We start from the raw sequence: 22,244 nt of genomic DNA, 5'->3' as shown, positions 1-22,244 counted from the left end.
TGGCTCCCACTGATGAGACCTCAATAAAGGTTGAAACTGGTCTGGGTAGTGACCCTTCACATAATGCATGTCTGCAAGGAGATGTGCTTTGCATTATGGGATACTAAGGCAAGTGATGTGAAGTCATTAGCTTCTTTATATGAGTAGCTCCAGTCCTGAAAATAGTTAGGTGCAAATTTGTTTGTTTACACTTGGATAAAGGATTAAACCAAGTATATAATTTCTTTGTATCTTTAATTTATTTATGTATTCTTCACTGATGTATGATATGAAATAGTCAGAAAATACTAACCATATTTTCAAAAAATGGAGGTGATTTAATGTAAGTTGACTTTGAGTCCCAAGGATACAAAAGGTTTTCTGGCGCACTCAGGGAGTTCCACCGATCATTTCCAACCTAAAAAGAAAATGAGATATATAATGCATCTCTTAATAATGATGTAATAACACAGCAGTTTAATCATGGGCATATAAAAAAAAATCATTCAACTTATAAACACTGAATAGACTAAAAATGTTCATTATAAATTTAATGTTACTTTAACAATATAAGTTGGAAAGACTAGTTCCAACTTATATTGTTAAATATAAGTTGGAAGTAGTCCATTCTAATTGCCATTCCAAAGAACCTGGACTAGGTCTTTGGAATGGTGACATTTCAGTAACATAATTATGTACTCCCTACCCCATCCTCCCACCTGCTCCTCTGTAATAAGCATTCAGCAAATAGCAAGAACCTTTAGATGAGTCAGAGAAATGTTTTCTCTTTCTATGTTTCATTATAGATATTTAAATTTGAGTGTCTTCAAAAAAATTACTCTTATAAAACAGCTCCCCCCCCCCAGCAAACTGAGAACGCCACTAGCACCAATTAATTGAAGGTTTCATATTCTTCATGACTTTAAATTTTTCTGGAGGAAGAAGAATTTGATTTTCTTTAGATTAAATTTTCTATTATAATTTATGAATAAGTTATCAAGCATATAATAAATTATAAATATATTATCAACAGACACTACAAAATGAAAATTTTTGCTGTGTAAAAGTCACTTAAGTCCATACTAGGAGAAGAAAACATCTCAGACATTGCTGACTTCTGCTGAACCAAACAGACAGACAGACAGAGAGAGAGAGAGAGAGAGAGATTCAGTTACACTATAATTGTTATACCTACTGTTATAATGTTATAATGCATATTTTTATAAAGATAGAGTGCCAACTCTGACTGTGAGATTCTTCATCATTTGAAATGGTATAATGCTATGGAAAAAAAAAAAAAACCTCATTATAAATCTCATTTGTAATGCTCCATAATAAAACATGACTGTCCATGTGATTCCCTAATCCTTTTAGCAGGCACAAAGAGGATGTAATCCCAATGTTACTTTCTTTGATTTTCCCAGAATTACCACTTCTATAAGTTTTTACATACACTCCAATGAACCAAGAAGAAAAATAGGAAGGAAATCATGCCTTTTCTTAGACCTTGGCCAAATTAACCCATAAACAAAGATGTGTACTGCAAGCAAGCCAGGTGTCAAAGTTCATTTCATTCAGCAATTTCTGTAATTTTTAAATTGCTGGCCTGGTCAATGAAGTGGTTAGCATACTTACTCTCCAATCAATAGGCTGTAAGTTCAAATCTCACTGCAAGCATGGCTGTTTGTGAATGTTTTTAGGTGAGATGAATTTCATCAGCCAGCATGGGACTACTGTCCTGCTTACTGGAAACTTGAAGTGGGGAAACATGATATATTGGTCTAGAACAATTTCTGGGTTATCTAAGAAATAAATTTTAAAAAAATTGAAGTAATAAAATTTGTAATTTCTGTACGAAATAGGTTTAGGAGTAGGGATATTTTTTATTTTATCTATAAAATGTTTTGAGCTTTTAATATAAGTATCCGAGACGCGAACGTGTTGTTGTAAAATCTTCGCAAGATACTTGAACAGTTGGTAAGTGGGAGAATAGATTCCATCAACTATTGGAAGTAACGGTATACCTTCTTTATGAATTTTTGGAAGGCCATACCAATCTAGGAGTTAGTGGGTGCATTGATTTTAGTTTTTTTATAATTTCTATAGACCAGTTATTCATTCCACGTAATAATTCATTGGTGTCATTATGGATTATGAAGAAAAAATTAAAAATCTATTATCTGACAGGTCTGTATATGAAGTTCTCAGTAGAGATACTACCACAAAAAACCACAATGACACCAATGAATTATTATGTGGAATGAATAACTGGCCTATAGAAATTATAAAAAAACTAAAATCAATGCACCCACTAACTCCTAGATTGTATGGCCTTCCAAAAATTCATAAAGAAGGTATACCGTTACGTCCAATAGTTGATGGAATCTATTCTCCCACTTACCAACTGTCCAAGTATCTTGCGAAGATTTTACAACAACACATTCACGGTTTAGGAGTTATTTTTTATGTGGCCAAAATTTGTAATGGCATTAATTTATTTTTTTAATAATTAAATTATTTAAAAAAATTAATTTTAAATTACAAATTTAAATTTGTAATAGCATTAGTTTATTCTTTTTTTTTAATAGAAAATATACTGCTACTTGCTGCAGAAAGAAAAATGTTTCTAGAGAATAAAACCATGTGAGATAGTATACAGGTTACTTGTGTCCTCAATAAGATTCACCCAGTCTTCCTACTTCAAGGATATTCTCATACTTTTCTTTCTACTGTGGTACAGAGAAAATGTTAGAAAAGACAGTGCTTCATTTCACTTTTCATTAACTCTTGCCTAAGCTCTTCTGCTATAGTCCCTTTATTATCATGACTAACACTTCCATGTGATTTTGGTTGACTACCGACAACACTGGTTCTCATTTTGAAATGCTCTAACCATTATATATCAAGATTCCAGTATTATCAGATCTTAAATTTCGGTCTTTTAAGGCACTTCTAACAGCATCAATTCACTTAGATCTTGGTTTCCCTTTGAGTCTTTCTCCTGCCATTCTAGCATCAAACACCTATTTAGTAACCTCTCTTCACTAATTCTGTTTAAGTGAGCATACCACCCGATTTTAGCTCTGCTTTCACGTTCCTGAATGTTAACAGTGTAAAGTTCTTTCCTAATATCTTCACTTTTAATATTATTCTGCCATTAATACCATCTGTTCACTCTGCTCATTTTTCTGAAAACTCTCGTACATATAGTCTTTGATCAAATCTTTTATATCAAATTCATCTTTCAAACCATAAGTTAAAATTACTTTTTGGTTTGAACAGTCTTGTATATGGCCAGTTTAGTTCATGTAAATTTATTCAGTAACCCCCTCCCCCATCCATACCAGCTTTGCTTATTCTGTTGCCCATAGCCATATTTAATGTCCTATCTTTACTAAAAATAATGCCTACATGGCTGACATATTTAGTATTTTACTTGTTCTATGGGTTCTCCATCAATGACAGAGCTGATATTTTCAATATTCCTATTTTCATTTTTTTTTTTTTTTGTTAATTTTCATGCCAAATTTGTTATAATAGTATTTCAATTTAGGTAAAAGGATAACATCATCTGCATATAGCAAAGAGTTAATCCACATGTAACACGATAAACAGCATGCACCCTTGTCTTATAACTGATTTTACGCCAAACCATCTTCATGCACCTTCTTTGATTCTAATCACTGACTTAAAACTTCAGCATAAACTATATATTATCCAATATAACTTTCTGGTTATACCATATAGTTGGAAAATACAGAAAAGCTTTTCTCATAGCATCTTTTCATATACTTTTTCCAGATCTACAAAACTCAAGTACAGATCCTTATGATATTTCCATGATTTATCAACTAATTATCTTAAAGTGAAAATCTGATCCTAATAATCCCTATTTCACCAACTCAGCTTGTACTCTACCTAGATTTTACCTGGAATGAAGAAGGTAATCTATAATTCTCACATTCAGTTTTATTTCCCTTTTTATAGAGGAGTACTATGAGAGCTAAACTCTAATAATCTGGAATTAAGTTTTTTGACTTCAGAATGCTGAAGTCAAAAAAAAGTTTTATATTTCCATATTTGAGCATTTCTGATCAAGTATCTACTCCAGCTATATTTTACGCATTTCAGACTTTTGAGGCTTTTTTTTTTTTTTAAGTGCTGATTCATACATCTGACTGTATTTCAAATATCTCGAATATCATCTCTGATTTCTTTTACAGTAATCTTTCTCCATTTCTAATATTTTTCAACAGCCTTCAGAACATTTTGCCACCTTTCTGATATTTATCTGCTATATTTTTGCAAAAGTTATCTCATGACTTTTATGTAGCTACTTTTACACACAGCTCTGAAATATTGCATTTTTTTTTTTCTGTATTCTCTCCGAGCACAAGCTTGCTAGGGACTTTCAATACACTTTCTTCCTTTCAATAATTGCCTCTTTAATTTCCTGAATTCATCATTCTTATTTTTCTATCCTTGCAGACAACCTCATCATGTACTATTCTGGCTGAATCAATGTTTTCTCCAGAGTCTGCCACTAAATCTTCAAAGTTTTGTTCTTGTTTTCAAACTCTTTCATCTTTTCTTGAATAATATTTGAGTCTGCAGTTCATCTCTGAAAGCTGTTCAACTTTGATTCATTTTAACATATTATGTACATATTTTTCTTTTCAATATGGTTCATGTTCTGCACATAAATTCAGCAGATACCATTATCATTAGATTTGGTATTTTCTCGAAACATTTTTATATGTCTGGTATTAATTTCTACTTTACTGTTTAGATCTTCAAGAAGGACTAACTTTACCTTTTTCTTTATGCCAGCTGCTTTCTTTAATAACTCTAAAAATTACTCCACTTCTTTATTAGTATAACTTTGTGCAGAACCATAGCACATAAAAGTCTCATTGTTCAATTCCTAATTTGGATGTTGCACACATCAGTCTATTTGAAATTGTCAGCTATGCATTTGAAGAAGATTATTTTCATGTTCTGATGATCATTGCCTGAATATAACATCTATTTGTTTATAAGAATTTCACGTGTTTTTGTTCTGTTTTGATAACACTAATGATATTTTTTATATTGATGGTGCCTATTTAAGTCTGGGATTGTTCCAGTAGCTGACTTTCCACTGTTTGCCTGATGCCTGCAAGTGAAAACATGGGAGACTTCTTTAACCAGGTGATGTCTCAGCTTGTATGACATTTTATTTTGTTGTATCATCACCATTTTTTGGTTTAGGCTAATACAGAATACAGTTTGGTTGAAATTCCAAATTGCCAGACCATTCTCATTTGTTCAGTCAGTCAGGTGGGTACTTACTTGTACCATAGGAAAGTGAGTACTGGACAGAGAGTCAGAAGAGATTATGTGGCAGTCTCCTCTCAGCTTTGACATTTAAGTAATCTCTTATGTAGAACATTTCACATTTTATTAGGAGCATTACATTTTGTAAGGGATATTACTTACCATGTATGTGGTTTCACATAATATCATTAATGAAAAAAATTTCATATCTATGCTATCTGCACTTTCACTTTTAGGATTTAAATGAAATAATTACTGATATATGAAATTGGGCATATATGAAATAGCAAAACAAGTGTTCTCTGCCAGGTTGGCAGCAAAACGACCCAGAGGAAGACCAAGATATAGGTGGATTGATACGGTACAAAGTGCCTTAGACGATAGAAATATAAGATCTGATAATGTTGGAGTGATGGCAAGTAACAGGCTGATTTGGAGGAAAATTGTAGATAGGAAATTAATAATGATGTAATTTTTTTTTTTCATGTAGTACTATCATATCCTGTACACCCCTTGAGGGTACATGGCAGGAATTTGATGATGATGATGATGATGATGAAATTGGGGACTTTAAAGGCAACCTTCAAAAATTTTGTTCTTTTCAAAAAAAAGTTTAGGATGTAAAGAAGATTACTGTATACTATATCTTGAACATAGTTTTATTTTCAAAGTGACATCTTTACATGCCATAAGGAAGCAGTACAAGTTTGTTTAACTTCTGTGCTAGAGCAAAATATGCTTCCATGCAGCTTACCTAAGATTCTTAATTGTCCAAAATTGCATCTGTTGGACTGTTTAGCAGATCTTTCACCATTGGTCATCACAAATGCATCCATCACCACATATGCTGTATGGACATATGAATTATCTTGAAGTAAACAACACAGTTTCATTGCCAAGAAGTCTTAAATTTCTTTCTGTAATATTCACCAGTCACATTCTTTTGAGGTAGCCAGTGCTAAAAAACTAATATTTCTGTAGTCAGTCAAAAAATAATATTGACAAAAGTGGCATGCAAAATTTTTTCAGTGGACGAGAGTTTCTGTTGTTTTATACATATTACTAGGAGACCACTGGACACATTTATTTTCCTTCATGACTGCAATCATGGGGGGACCCATGCAAATCATGACTGAGAAGATTTCTTCCACCCACCTTCAACATGCTCCTAAACACCCAACTAAAAATATATTATGGAGTTCATTTTTGAAAATTATGGAGACAACTACCGTGTTTGAATAAAAACTTTAGTTTAATATAACTAAAATCTACATTCAACGTTTTGACCTTTATGTTAAGGTCATCTTCTGGAACATACAACTATACACAGAAAACAAGCTACACTACAATCAAACTGGTTTGTTAAAGATACTGACCAACTGCTACAACAATTGTTGGCCTGACCTCTGGTGAAAAAAAAAAAAAAAAAAAAAAAAAAAAATTATACATCAACGCTAGAGTCCTATTGTTAGTGTTATCTGTTGGTTGTAGAAATACATTGGGTGCAACAACAAGTATCTATCTATATACATATATTAACATCATGATTATACTTGTACATTCCAGCCAGTTGGTATGGAATGGTTTCTAATACTAGCTGAAGATTGGTTAGAGTCCTGACTTATGCTGGATCTTATATATTAGGTAGGCTGAATGTGTGCCATCCAGATCCCTTGAATTTTCATGCCATCTTTGTTGTTGATATTTGGGTGGTTTATTAGGATTTCGCAGGCTTCCTTAAATTTCCTTTCACACCAGGTTTTTGTGTGGTGTAAAGAGTGGGTGCTTTTCCAGTTGATTTGGTGTAAGGTGTTGAGCGCGTGGTCTGAGAGGCCTGCTTCACCATAATGGTTATATTTAATGTGTCTAATGTGTTCTTTCTTGCGTATGGGGATTGTCCATATTATGGAGTTGTTTTACACATGACAGTCTAGGATCACTTGTACCTGTTGACAGAATGATGAAAAGTGACTAATACACAAAAATATTGGAGAAAAGAATGGCCCCACAGATCTAGAAAAACAAAGAACTCATCTTCCAATAGGATTTTGCTCTATGCAACACTTCAAAAAAAGTGAAAGTTCTCAAAAATCACAACATCCAATTGCTTGCTTCAGTGGCAAGGTAACTCTCCAAACACTAACCCAAAGAACATTTGTTGGCCATAGTGAAAAAAGAGACTTATTATTATCATTATTATTTCATGACACTTCCAAAGACTTGGAAAATTAATTGTGATACAAAGGATAACTAAATACAATACATTATAAAAGTATGGTTTTGAGATGCAGAAATAAGAAATATGTGTTCTACATTGGTAAAGTTCATGCCTAAGTGAATTAATGAACTTATTAGGAACAAAAGAGCACATATAAATTATTAGGTGACTTTGGAGTTTAATTTTTGTACTTATTTTATTGGAAATTAATTATTTTATTTAAAATACGAGTGTTTGGATTAATTTTTTTGCTACTGTATTTATGATATAGACTATTTTCTTCATTTGGTGAATAACCACCACCCTCTTGCTAGAGACTAAGTAGCTTGCAAATCATAGAAGTGGAACAAGATCATCTAATCCTTAGCCTACCTATGGTACCTAACATGTGCAATAAGATAAATTTGCCTTTCATGGGTAGGATTCAAAAAAGAGGCCATTTTAAAGATCACCATCTCATTATGATGATCTCTTGTACTTTGATGACCAACTGGTTTTCTCAATAAATCTGTAATGGCAGTGCTTGATTAGCTTATAATGTATTTCGAGCATTGATAGCTACTTTTTTATGCCTTTAGAATACCTCAGATATCTCCTGTTCAGCAGGAATTCTGCTGTAACATCTCTTCACCATTAGATTAGTGTAAAAATGCAGGAATAAAAAATATTTCATGCATTTTAATAAATTTGTATCTTAAAATGCATGAAATATTTTTTATTCCTGCCACTGTTTTTAGTAGCTGGATGAAAGAAGATTCTATTAACAGCTAAAGACACACACACACACACACACACACACACACAATGGAATACGATATGGCTCAATGTGCTTGCATGAATGTCAAGTTACAAAGTGGATGACCTTATCAACTAAGTCCATTACAGCTGAGTGGTGGTCATAGTCTCATATTCAAATTTAGTAGCAGTCTTAACTCAAAGAGCAAACAAATTCTTAGTTACTTTTAAATTAAAAACAGTTGCAATCTATAATAAATATTGAATTATGAAGTTAAACAAAAATTTCGGATTACCTGTATTTTGGAATACACTTCTTTAAACATTACAGGAATAACATATTTGCTCTCAACTTCCTTTAAAGAAAAAAATAAAATAAAGGAAAAAATAGTAAAACAGTATTTCAATTTTTGAACTTATTACATATTAATGCTTTCTAAACTATTAATTTTTTTTTTTTTTACACAACTTATATAGTGAAAATACATATCTAAAGTTGTATATTTTTAGAAAGTGCAGTTTTAGTGATAAGACAAAAACTACACCTTTTGAAAACACAAATTTAATATCATTCTTCTGTTGCGGCCTCAATGAGGTCAACATAAGAGGGCCAGCCTACTACAGATTTGGATGATCTGAATGAGTGCTCATCCAGAGTTTTCTTCCCCCTCTTAAAGGGGAAGAAAAATCACTGAAGACAAATTTGATTCACTGTGCTTGGATACAAAACAATCAGTTCTGAAAATCCAGTAAAATTTTTCAATAGACTAACTCTGACCATTTTTGTTCATGTGAATGAAAAAGCAAGTCATTATACTGAGAAATGAAGATGAGTAAACAAACTGAGTAATATAATCCATAATAGTAATACAAGGTTCCGAGGACTCAACCAAAGCCTTATATTAATATAAAATATGCTAAGAGAAGCTATGTATTTGAAAAGCTAAGAGAAGCAGCTTTAAAAGGAATTTTACTGGTATAATTGAAATATCTTCAGTGGCCTATCATGAATCAATATTATTTTACAGAATAGGTACACTGATTTCTTTATCTTCATATGAAAAAAAAAAAAAAAAAATTGTTTTCACCTTTTAGATTCTGTAAAATCTCCATTCAATGACAATTAAGTTTCAACATTTTCATTATTTTCTTATTCTTATTATCCAAGCATTTCCATTAAGACTGAAGGCATCTTAGAAGATCCACAATGACCATTATCCACATAATACCTTTACAGTTAGTTCTTGATTTATGACATATGCAAATTTACAACTGCTCATACTTACTAGGGTCATCCCATTAACATGTTCACCACATAAAACCTTACTCCTGGTATATCCAAGGACTAAAATATTATTGCTGTCATCAAGGCATATTATTTAAGAAATACTTTTGATCAAACTACTTCTGCTAATTAGGGTGAGAAAACCCTCAGAGATAAATTATACTTGCCAAGAAATTATATTCTTGTTTAATCCTTTATCCAAGTGTAAGCAAATAAATTTTGTGCGTAAAGTAACTTCATGACTAGGCTACTTGCGTATAGAGACTGATGGCACATTATGGGATATTAAGGCACATCAATGCTTTAGTATCCCATAAGGCAACAAACACTTCCTGTTCAATGTGCGTAAGACTATGCTTTATGGAAATGTCACAACCCAGACTAGTTCTGACTTTCATTGAGATATCATCATCAAAGGTTAAAACTGGTCTGGGTAGTGACCCTTACATAATGCATATCCCAAAAGAATTGTGTTTTGCATTATGGGATACCAAGGTAATTTGCCACTGTAGAACTCATATCTCCATATTTGAGCATTTCTGGTCAGTTATTTATTCCAACATTCTTTTCACATTTCAGTTTTGATTTTTTTTTTCTACTTCAAGTATTGATATGTACTTCTATTTCCATTTTTCTTGAATATTTTATGTTACTTATATGAAGTTAAACTCATGTTTTCTTACACTCGGATAAAGTGTAAGAAACAATTATTAAACAAGAATATAATTTCTTGGCAAGTCTTTTGGAATGAATATAATATATTGCATTATACAAAAAATGTAGATGAAGCATAGCATGAGGTGATGACAATGGTGTTATGAGTGGTTTTGGAATAAGCTGCTGAACTGCTAACTAATGAGTTTGGAGGTTGAAAATGAACATGTAAAGCAAGTGGCGGAAGCTGTGGAAAAAGTGCTCTCAAATGAAAACTTTATAGAGTTATAAGCACAAGAAGACGGAGAGAGAAATGCAGAAAAACAAGAAGTTCGGTCTACAAAAAAAGTTTACAGTGAAAAAAAATTGGTAGAAGGATTTGCACTGTTAATAAGGCAAGCAGGTTGTCTGAGGAAATGTATCCTAAAATGGAGAGATACAGCAAAGTGGATAGAATGATGCAAGATGCAGAAAAGAAAAGCAGCACTGTACATTGATGTTTTATTATTTATTATAGTACAGTGATGTATACTAGTAATTTACACTGTGTAAATTACTACTATACAGTACTAGTAATTTACATTGTTTTCATTATCATTCTAAAGGATAGTCCCTGTTGCTACAGAGAGTTCCCTCTTCCAAGTCATCCTATTTCTGGCTTTCCTCTTTAATAGCATACAACCTCTTTCGATTAATCTAAAAAATCAACTCTGCTACATATATGTATATTTTGTCCCCACAGTTAGCTTAGTGGCTTTGCGCTTCGCAGCCATATGCCTGGGGAAGGAGTGTCCTAGGTTCGATTCCCATCGGTGACGTGAGGAGCTGAAGGATCTTCCTCAACCATAGTCAAGTTAGTCGGTCATGGGCGTAGACAGTAGGGTTTTTCCCCCAGTTTATCCTGGGGGTTTTCATCCCACAAAACAGGCAAACCGGCCTTGAGAACTCAACACTACAGGACATAGGATACACCGGGGCGTAGGGCTGACCACCTTATCCTGTAAACAGTTTGAGGTACAATGATTAATAAACCCTCGACACCGCAAGATAAAAAGAGGGTAAAAGGAAGATGAGATGAGATATATATTTTGGGCCATCCTCTTCATCTCTCTGGTATCTTCCCTTCACTATGTTTAAAATCTATTCATTATGTCTGCATACACGTCTCTGGAATTTCATCTTTCTTTCTATGATGGAAGATAATACTTCTTAATACTCGGTTCTCTTTTATTTGACACACAACTTCATCACTGGTTTTTCTTTTTCATCAGTTTACTCCTAATAATACTCTCCAGCAATACATCTTAAATGCTTCATTTCCTTTCCAGTCTTCTGCTGTTATATTCAGTCTCCCAATCTTATAAGAATATGTTCCAAAGAAATGCTTCATAAATATTTTTCTTATGTCTTTACTTATCATACTTATAATAAATTATTGCTTTTTTTTAATGCTTTTTAATTTTTTTTCTATTGCTTCAATTCTTGTTCACATATCCAACTTACATCTTCAATCTTCTTTAGTAATTCCTTTTAGATATATCAATGATTTTACTTGGAATGACTTCTAATGGGACTATATTGATCAAGTACATATAATAAACAACTATGTTATACCAACTAGTTTCACCAATTAAGGCTGTTAGCATCTTCAGGGTACATAACTGATATAAAGCACTAAAAAGTAAAAAACTGTTACAAACTATAATCAACCGACTCCAATTATATTAGACAAAGAACAGAGCACATACAATACATGCATAGAGCGTGCATGATCTCACTTGTTGTTATTTAGGAACGTTCTATAGTTGGCACTGTAATTCAATTCTGGTGAGTTAAGAGATCTAATAAGGGTCTTCCAGATCATGGGCAAGATTAGTCCTTGGTTCCTGGGAATTGAATGATTTTACTTGTTCAATATTCTTATTTCTCAGTCACTCTTTTATATATCTTATATTGTTCTTTTGAAGCTGCCACCATTATTTTATTTTTGCTTCTTAAGTCCATAATCAGATAAACATCCTCCATCCTAGATATCTGCTATATCTTCAGCAAAGCATATCAGATGTATCTGCACTCCACCTACAGTTACCCCTTCTTTTATTACTTTCTTTACATTCGCTATATATGAAAAGGACGGGTGACAATGCACAACCTGTCTTACACATTTCTTTACTTCAGCAGTTTGTTCATTTTCCTATACAGTGGTACCTTGGATTGCGAGTAACTTGGTCTGCGAGTGTTTCGCAAGACGAGCAAAAATTTAAAATAAATTTTAACTTGATAAACGAGCGACGTCTTGCAATACGAGTACTGTATTAACTATATGCTTTGTCTGCCGAGCATCACGTAATCACAAGCCGCTCAGGATTGTGGGTAATCGTCTTGCATGCGCGGTCTCATTCAGCATACCTCATTCGTATAGTCAACATTTGTGCTAGCGTTGTGACCACGTGTGTGTGTGTGTACATAAAGCATTTTTTTATTTTGTGTCCAAATGTAGCGACCGTGGCCCCTCATCGCAATTAAAAACTTGCCACAGCAAGTTTTTAATTGTGATGAGACAGATAGCAGTGATTTTGTTAGTGATAATGAAAGTCGTCATACTCAATACAATCAATTGTATTTACTGTAATATGTAATTGTAATGTAATTAATAAATTTGATTACTTTATGTATTTTGTATTAATCATTTTTATATGAATATTTTTGAGTTTTGGAACGAATCATCTGAGTTTCTATTATTTCTTATGGGGAAATTCACTTTGATATATGAGTGCTTTGGATTACGAGCACGTTTCCAGAACGAATTATGCTCGCAAACCAAGGTACCACTGTATTCGTTTTCTGGCTGGTATGCAATTTCTTAATTAGTGTTCTATCTCTCCAGTTTTATTCCAATTTCCTTTATCATTTGAAAAAGCTTGTTCCATAGTACATTATTGAATCTCATCTCATCTTCCTTTTACCCCCTTTTACCTTGCGGTGTTGAAGGTTTATTAATCATCGGACCTCAAATCATTCACAGGATAAGGTGGTCAAGCCCTATGCCCCAGTGTCCTATGTCCGTATTGAGTTCTCAAGGCTGGTTTGCCTGTTTTTGCGGGATGAAAAACCCAAGGATAAACTGAGGGAAAAAGCCCTACTGTCCATGCCCAAGACCGGCTAACTTGGCTATGGCTGAGAAAGATCCTTCAACTCCTCACGTCACCGATGCGAATCGAACCCAGGACACTTCTTCCCCAGGCATATGGTTGCGAAGCGCACAGCCACTACACTAACCAGTGGACCCACAAATGCCTTTTCTAAATATATAAGAGTAATGTATGTAGCTTTATTTACTTCACTCTTTTGGTCTATTATTGTTCTTATTGCTAATATTGCTTCTCTAGTTCTTTTACTGTTCTGGAATCCAAACTAAACTTTATTTAAATAATTAAATTTTTGACTTTATTCTATGCTTCACTATATATAGCAGACTGAATAAACTTAATAGTTCAATAATTTTTACAGTCTGTTGCATTCCCTTTCTTGAGTATTGTTACTATCAAACTTTCATAGAAATCATATACTTCTTCTTGATAGATTAATCAAATCTCTTTAAATAAGGCTTCTTGTGTTGCATCTCCCATATTTGTTAAAATTCCAGCAGATATTTAATCTGTTCCTTCAGTTTTCCAGTTAGGTAATTCATTAATCACTCATAATTTCTTCACCGGTATTTCTGGTCCAAGACTTTCAACTTAATATTCTGGTTTGATAATTTCATTATTCATACTTTCTCCACTATATATGTCTTCAAGATATTATTTCCATTTCTCTGCTATCTCTTTGTTACCAAAAAGAAATTTTCCTTTTATTGTTTTGGGATTGCAGGTGTGTGCAGCAATTATTTGATATGCCTTGTCAGCTCCCGTTTTTAATTTATGTTTACATTTTTTATATATTTCTTCTAACTAGTTCTTTTCTTTTTTGGAATCTTCCTTAATCTTGTTCCTTGCCTTCTATAGTCTTCTTTTTCTCTGCTTTATTTCATTCTTCTATTAAATTAAGTACATCATCATCATCAAATAAATTAAGTACCTTATTTGTAATTTTGTAAATCCTAACACTTTGCTGAATTTTTAGTTATTTCTTTGATGACCATCTAGTCTTTGTAGCTATTCATCTCAAGCATGCAATGTTTCTTTTAAATTAATTTTTTATATCTGAGGTCATCAGCAGTTCAATACTTCATTTTCTCTTTATTCCATGTATTTTCCTGTTTTATGTTACATTTTACAATAAGAAGTGAGTGACCACTGTCTATTTCAGCTGATGGGTAACTAGGTAGCATGACTCGAGTTAATTTCTATATCTCTTCTTGGCAAGTATGTAGTCAACAACAAGGTATTTACAACAATAGGTAAACTGATTGCTGTAAATACTTTGTATTGATTTGCTTATTCTTTCCACACACTCATGATGTAGTTCTTTTCAGTGCAAAATATTTGTACTTTCATTAAAAGTTTATTACTGTGGTTATCATGTAAATTTGTTGTCTCCTTATCTCTACTTCTCGATATGTTAACAGTCAAAATAATCTTTTCAGCTATTTTACCAACTGTTGCAATATGCCCTGTGAACTTCAACCCTCTATCTGCCATTACCTCCAAATCCCTGGCCTCATCAATTTCCTACAATCCAGTACCACCAATGCGATACACGGTACGCAATAATTTCATCCCAAAGTTCATAATCTCATATTTTGAAATATTAAATTGACAACCATTATCCTTCCTCCATAATGTTAATTTATTTAAATCATCCTGTAAGATATCTACATCACCATTACCAATCACTACCCTCCCCAATTTTGCATCACCAGCAAACGTCTGAATATAACGCTCTTAAATCATGAATATATTAATTAAACAGTAATGGTACCCTAGTACAGAATCATGAGCTCCATATCAGTAACCCTCATTCTCCTAGATTCTGCTACACCATATATTACTCTCTAGTGTCTGTCTGTCAGTTATCCCTAATCCATGCCACCAGTTTCATATCCATTCCCATTTGCTCCAACTATGGAGCAAATGGAAATGCTCATATATGGTGATTTAAAAGTTTTGCAAATGGCTACACTGAATAATTCTGAGGGCCATGTCAGAAAGTCAAACTCCAGAAGACTGGAGTAGAGCTCGCATAGTTCCCATCTGTAAAAAATGGAAGATGCTTAGGAAAAAACTGTAGAACTTGAAAAAGAACAAGCTGCATTCATTCAGGCCAAATAAAGATTATCAAGATCAGATTTCCACTTTACGACACATAGTTAAGAAATTATGGGAATATGACAAGGATTTGTACTTAAGTTTCGTAGATCTGCAAAAGGCATATGATAAAGTGCCCAGAGAAAATCTTTTTAAAATACTACAATGACATGGAGTAAATGGAACATTATACAGAGCAATAAATAGTCTATATTTAAGTTGTAAGTCAGCAGTTAGAACTGAAGGAAACATAAGATGATAGTTTGATGTAAAATCATGAGTAAGACAAGGATGCAAATTATCTCACTTTCTTTCATAATGCAATCCCTCATCTGTATGGATTGCATTATGAAAGAAAGGGACATTAAACCTGATATTAGAATTGGAGATATTAAACTTAGATCTTTGCTTTATACAGATGATGATGATGATGTATCCCTAAGCATATCCAGTGCAAGTATCCAGGATTTTCATAACAGCTGTAATAAATGTGGCATGAAAATCAGCAATAAAAAAGACTAAAACTATGAAAATAGGCAGAACATAGAAAACTTCAGTTACATATAGAACAGGTGAAATATTTAAGGTATTTAAGCACTGTTTTTAGTGAACATGGCAAATAAAATTTGAAAATAGACAACAGAATATAATAAATTTAGTTTAATCCTTTATCCAAGTGTGAGCAAACAAAGTTTGCACCTGAAAGTATCTTCAGGACTGGGGTAAGGTAGTACAACACTGGGAAACTCGTTGCAAAGGTGGAGCAAGCTTACATCACTCCTATCTCAGTATCTCCCATAATGCAAAACACATCTCCTTGCGGATATATATAATGTTAGGCATTAAGGGAAGGGCCACTACCCAGACTAGTTTTGACTTTTATTGAGGTCTCTTCAGTGGGAGCCAGGCCCAGATGTGGAGATACCAGACAGAAGCAACAGCAAGGTCATCTCTACCTATAGGAGTTACTAAAAGGTGTGCCACCTTTTTTTATTAAATTACTCTGGATTTAGAGAAAGGAAACTTTATTTTTCACTTGGTTAGACTATAATAAATTTATCCAAGTGTGAGCAAACAAAGTTTGCGATTTTGCCGCAAACTTTGTTTGCTCACACTTGGATAAAGGATTAAACTAAATTTATTATAGTCTAACCAAGTGAAAAATAAACTTTCAAAAGACAACAGAATAACAAACCTGGCTTGGTGGGGAGCGCTGAATAAATTTATATGGGAGAAGATAGAAATTAGCCGACACACTACACTAGCAGTATACAAGACAGCATTCAAACAAGTTTCATGGTATGATCTGAGTTTGGTTAGAAATAAACCAGTTGATAAAAGATTAAAGACTACAGATACGAGAGTTCTGAAAAAAATTAGCAACCTGAAAGATGGCATCATAATATAGCAAAATAATATTAAAAATGAAGACATTAGGAAGATATTTGACATTGTTAGCATTCAAGTATGTGAACAAGGTTAATATAAGCTGGTATATTAGCCTTGACCCACAGGAACACCAAGGGCTAGGTGAATTGATTCAGTCAGAGGTGTCTTGGAAGAACGAAATGTTAGACACAACAATATAAGAGCAATGAGAAATAATAGACTAATTCAGAGAAAATTGGTGATAGGAGATTAATAACAATGTCATCATATTAGCATGAACTTCTCTTAGAGTGCCTTTCTATTTTAGTTATAATCTGAATTTTTCCATAACATTCTAAATGAGTGCTTGTGTCACCACAGTTGTAATTGTTGCTCTGATGATGCTGATTGGAAACCAGCAAAATATTAGCAAGTTGAATAAATTAATTGATTATTGTTTCCTCTTTTGTTGTTGTTTATACTGTGAAGAGCTGTTATGAATCAAAGATTTTAGTATACTTCTGTTAAAAATGAAATATCCAATATCCACAATTTATGCCGTTAACAGGGAGACGTGGTCAGAATTTCAACACTGATGCATTTCTGTAAGTCACTCAAGGACTGCATGCAAATGGCATAAATGCTGTGTCTGATTATTCCTCAGTCCCCCACTGGAAATCATCATAATTTATTTAAGTATGAGATCTTGGGAATCAGACCACAGTCTTGTTTTTGTATAGTATAGTCAAGACAGAAAAATGTGTGCAATGAGATAACTTTAGCAATGATGTTGTTTTGTTTTTTTAAAAACTCAGCACAAAAGAGATAACATGAAGAAAGAGCATTTACTTCTGATAAGTTTCAAATATTACACTAAATGGATGCCTATATGAAAAATTGACCTATAAAAATAGATACCGTAGCTTAAAAGATCTCTTAGATTAACTTGTTGTGTTACCTGAATTTCATCCCTTGAAGGCCAAATATCACGAAGATAAACATCCTCTCCATTCAAATCTTTCCCTGAAAAGAAACAATATCAAATATAAGGTGCATAAATTAAACCAAAACAAGACAAATATATCACAACTAGACATTGATTGTCAAGTGTCATTTTTTTGAAATATACATAACACATACCAAGTGGTTCAGTTTCAAAATCAAATGCTACACTTCCAGCAATAGCATAAGCAACTACCAAAAGTGGAGATGCCAGATAATTTGCTCGAGTATTTGGATGAACTCGTCCCTCGAAGTTGCGATTTCCTGATAGTACACTGACAGCAATGAGATCCCTCTGTAAATTAAAAAAAAATTATGATAACATGAGAATGTAATAATGACCCAAAATATATCTGATGAAGTTAAAAAATGCATTCCAGAAAGACAATAAACTTTACTAAATGACAAAATGAATATAAACTTTCACATTGAGAATGATTTACTTAATACATCTTGTGTACAATTTTAGTTTTCTCGTCCACTCAATAATGAAATCAGAGGCCATTTTTCATAGCCTAAATATCATGATCGCATCATTTAACAAAAAAAGCAGGCTGAAAGAAATGAGTTTTTTTTTGTATATAAAAATAATAAATGTTGCATATAACAATATAAGTCCTGAATATGTTAAACCCTTACATCACATATCCTACCTGCAGGTCTTCTAAGATCAGTATCACCAAACTCAGTGAGTTAAACAAAATGTACTTTAAGAAACTGCTTGCAGAAATATTTAGATGCTCACTGTCATTCATTCTTTAAGTTTTTAAAGATATAAATATACTGCTGTAAGTAGAAAAATAAACATATATTTATTAGATTTGCTGACATTTTGTTAGATTTCAAACCAGCATTTTAGAGCACCATATTAAAAAATTGATGCAAAAAGCAATTAAAATTATAGCTAAAGGCAAAAATTAAAGTCCAAACATGCAGTCTGTGAACCTGAATCATATGATGCTTAGGCCATAGGACCAGTGTTTAGACCAATTTGTTATGCAAAAAAATTTCCAGGAGGGAACCCAACCACCACATATAAGATCAACTAACTCGGCTTGACGTAAAAAGCTCATAAAATGTTTCTTGCACTCTACATTATATTTAAATTAAGTTTATTTCAACTACTGAGCACTGTTGCTATAATCAACTGTGCTACAGAGGTGTTGAATGTTCCAGAAGAAGCAATTAAAAAAAAATCTCATATTTATATCTATTTCTGCGGAGGTGGTAGTTGTAGTATTTTTTTTCCATGTAATTCTGTACAGTGTTCACAGCATGGCTCTAAGGCCAAACTTGCCATATCCAGAATAGGTGAAATGGTAGGTGGAAAGTATACTACATATAAAGCTGCCAAAAGTCACCAGCCTTGTTATATCCAGAGTAGGCAAAGTTTTCTATGTATGAGTTTGGCTAAAAGTAATCTAATAGTTGTATCAATTAATTCAGGTCATGCTATGTTTATTTTGCAGTTTGCAGTTAGGATTATATTTCTTTAGAATTTCAGATATAAAAATCAATAAATATCAAATAATGTATAAGCTTACAACAGCTCAAGAGTTTTCATCATTGAGAATTACTAGAAAATAAAAGAGTATGAAAAGCATGGGGATTTATAAATTAAGAGAGTTCCACGAATATGGAACTGTTGCTGACTCATAACAGTGCTCAGAAAACCCATGTTCTTTTAGATCCACTACAAATGCTGATGTTGACTGTAACTTGGTATCAGTGTTTGCTGCTCTGACACCAAGTCTAAGAGGAGTGTAAAATGCATGGGTGCTGAACTGAACAATTTCTAGGAACTCTTTCTGAGAATAATAGATGATTACTGATTTAAACCTTATTAGCCTCATTTGGCCCAGGTCTTCTAGAAAATTATGCACATAAAACTTCAAATGTATGAAATCATCATTAATCAGTATAAGGAAAATTCAGAGCTAATGAACAATATCATATCAAAGTAGCTTATTTGAAGAAGCCACTGTTAAATTAAATGGCAAAGTCAATTGTACAATTAATTTTTTTTTTAATGTAACCCCCATCCATGAATGGATGTAAACCTAGAGTATATTAATAATATTATGAGTAGGCTAATAAAATTTTTTTTAAAATTATTATTAATTTCATACTTTTTTGCATTCAGAAACCTTACTCTAGAGACAAAGTATTGAACTTTTTCAAGCCACTTCAGGCCTCCAATAAGCAGGGCAGTAATCTGTAGATGATGAAATTCATCTCCCACCTAAAGACATTCGTAAACTCCCATGCACATGGCAGGATTCAATCTCACAGCCTGCTTGTTAGAAAGCAGATAACCACTCAGTCAACCAAAATGGCTGAAATGTTTGTATTACTCCTCAGACAACTGCAGTATTACAAAGAAATACAACTAAATCAACTGGTAACTGTCTGGGATGAAATATCCATTGAAGGGTTGTTTGAATCATACTGTTTTGAGTGCACAGTAATGGAAGAAATTACTATTTCATTCTGGATACTCACTTTTTCCCCAATACTGAAAATGCGACAAGACTAGAACTCATCAGTATTTATGAAGGATGAGGCATTGCCTCATTATGAATACTAGTTTGAATTTCACAAAATCAATGCAAACAAAGAACTGTATAGCAGCATATCCTACTCAGTAGTAAAAACAATGAAAACATGCGTTGAGGCAGGAGGCTTACATTTTAAACATCTTCTGAAGGCTAGTCAATGTCAAGATTTACCGATGTCTGAAATAAAGTTATTAAATTTAACTGCTGTGACCTTTTGGCCAACCTGTACAACTGAGCTCCTAAAGATGAAGAATTTATGAGAGCAAAGGAATGGATTTAGTATGGTCAATGGAGTTGAGGAGGAAATATGCAATCTCTTATCTGATGCTGGGAGTATAATGTAATGGAAAATATAAAAATATTTTAAAAATATAAAAATGTAAAGGAAAGAATAAGTGTGAATAGAAATACTTTCATTACTGGCAAACATATTATTAATAATTAACATTTGTGATATCATATGTGTGTCCTGTAAGTTTCTGGGTGGAGCAAATAGCAGATCTATATTATTTGTTTGCAAAGTACAAATAATCATAGGGAGGGACTAATCCAACGAACTATAATAAATTTAGTTTAATCCTTTATTCAAGTGTAAGCAAACAAAGTTTGCACCTGAAGTATCTTCAGGACTGAGGCCGTGGTAAAGGTGGACCAAGCTCTTATCACTCCTTGTCTCAGTATCTCCCATAATGCAAAGCACATCTCCTTGCAGACATGTAAAATGCTATGCATTAAGGGAAGGGGCCACTATCCAGACTGGTTTCGAACTTTATTGAGGTCTCGTCAGTGAGAGCCAGACCCAGAAGTGGTGATACTAAGGCAGAAGCAATGGGGAGGTCATATTTACCTATACAAGTTGCCAAAAGGTGTACCACCTTATTATTAAATTACTCTAGATTTAGAGAAAGATGTTGGAAGTTTATTTTTCACTTGGCTCTCACTGACGAGACCTCAATTAACGTCAAAACCGGTTGAAACTAAGAATAGCTATTGCTGGATTTGCAAAGGAATTTGACAGGATATCAGATGGAAGAATCACAAAAATTGGAACAAATGAGAATGGATATGAAGTTAATTGTGGATAGAAGGGTGGATGATCAGAGAAGAGTTTATTCAGGAGTAGAGTCCAGGATAAGGCCTATAATTAGCAGTGTGCTATAGGACTCTACTTGTTCTACTACTATTTAATTTGTACATTAATGATATAGGAAATGATCTGAGAAGAAATATTCAGTTGTTTGTTGCTAATGCAAAACTGAATAGTCATAGTTAATAAAGATAATGTAGAGATCTTGCAGGATGATTTAAATAGATTGACAGTATTTAAAGTTGAAAGGATTACCAGCTGTGTACTACTCTGATGGAATCTACCCTCATCAGAAAATTGATGAGGGTAGGGATTTGGGAGTGCTATTAAACTGTGAGCTAAAGTTCAGAGGGCATATTGCAAATGTGATTAGGTAGCTCAGGGTTAGTTGGTTATTAAAGAACACCCTGACAAGAGAGATAAGAAGGTTATTATACCTCTCTATGGAAGTTAGAGTAGGTCCTTACTGAAGTTCTTTATAAGAATCTTGATAAGGCTGGATTTCTTGAGGATGAGGAAAAGGTGAAAAGGATCCAGGGGTGAGAAAATGGGAGTATGATAAAGACATATGCATCATTTAAGTTTTTATAGGACTGATACAGAGGAAATTTTTTCAGTACATGAATAATGGAAATAAGGGTCATTCCTGAAAATTGAGCAAGGATGCAAGGACTGGATTTTTTTTGTTTGTAGAGTTGCAAATAAGAGGAGTGGAATGGGTTGCCAAAGTCTGTTCATAGTGCTTTGTTGGTGAATAAGTTGAAAGCAAATTATATCAGATATTGTTTGAATG

The 22,244-nt window shown here is 33.2% G+C and overlaps 1 protein-coding gene across 4 annotated transcripts in view; it reads right to left on the bottom strand.

Moving 5' to 3' along the window:
* Positions 1-22,244, bottom strand: part of LOC150098931 (cytoplasmic aconitate hydratase-like) — a 373,379-nt gene that overhangs the window by 67,656 nt on the left and 283,479 nt on the right. For all 4 annotated transcript variants that reach the window (XM_090405009.1, XM_090405006.1, XM_090405010.1 and 1 more), the window contains 4 exons: positions 17,945-18,101; positions 17,763-17,827; positions 8,545-8,604; positions 293-397 (listed from right to left, as the gene is read on the bottom strand). In XM_090405009.1, coding sequence (XP_090261135.1) covers positions 293-397; positions 8,545-8,604; positions 17,763-17,827; positions 17,945-18,101 — 387 coding nt within the window. The remainder of the gene's footprint in view (positions 1-292; positions 398-8,544; positions 8,605-17,762; positions 17,828-17,944; positions 18,102-22,244) is intronic.

This window comes from Typopeltis vanoorti, chromosome 15 (genome assembly GCF_054136105.1).
Source record: "Typopeltis vanoorti isolate ZY-2024b chromosome 15, IOZ_Tvanoo_1.0, whole genome shotgun sequence".
Classification (NCBI taxonomy): Eukaryota; Metazoa; Arthropoda; class Arachnida; order Uropygi; family Thelyphonidae; genus Typopeltis; species Typopeltis vanoorti.
This window is presented reverse-complemented; position numbering and strand designations above follow the sequence as displayed.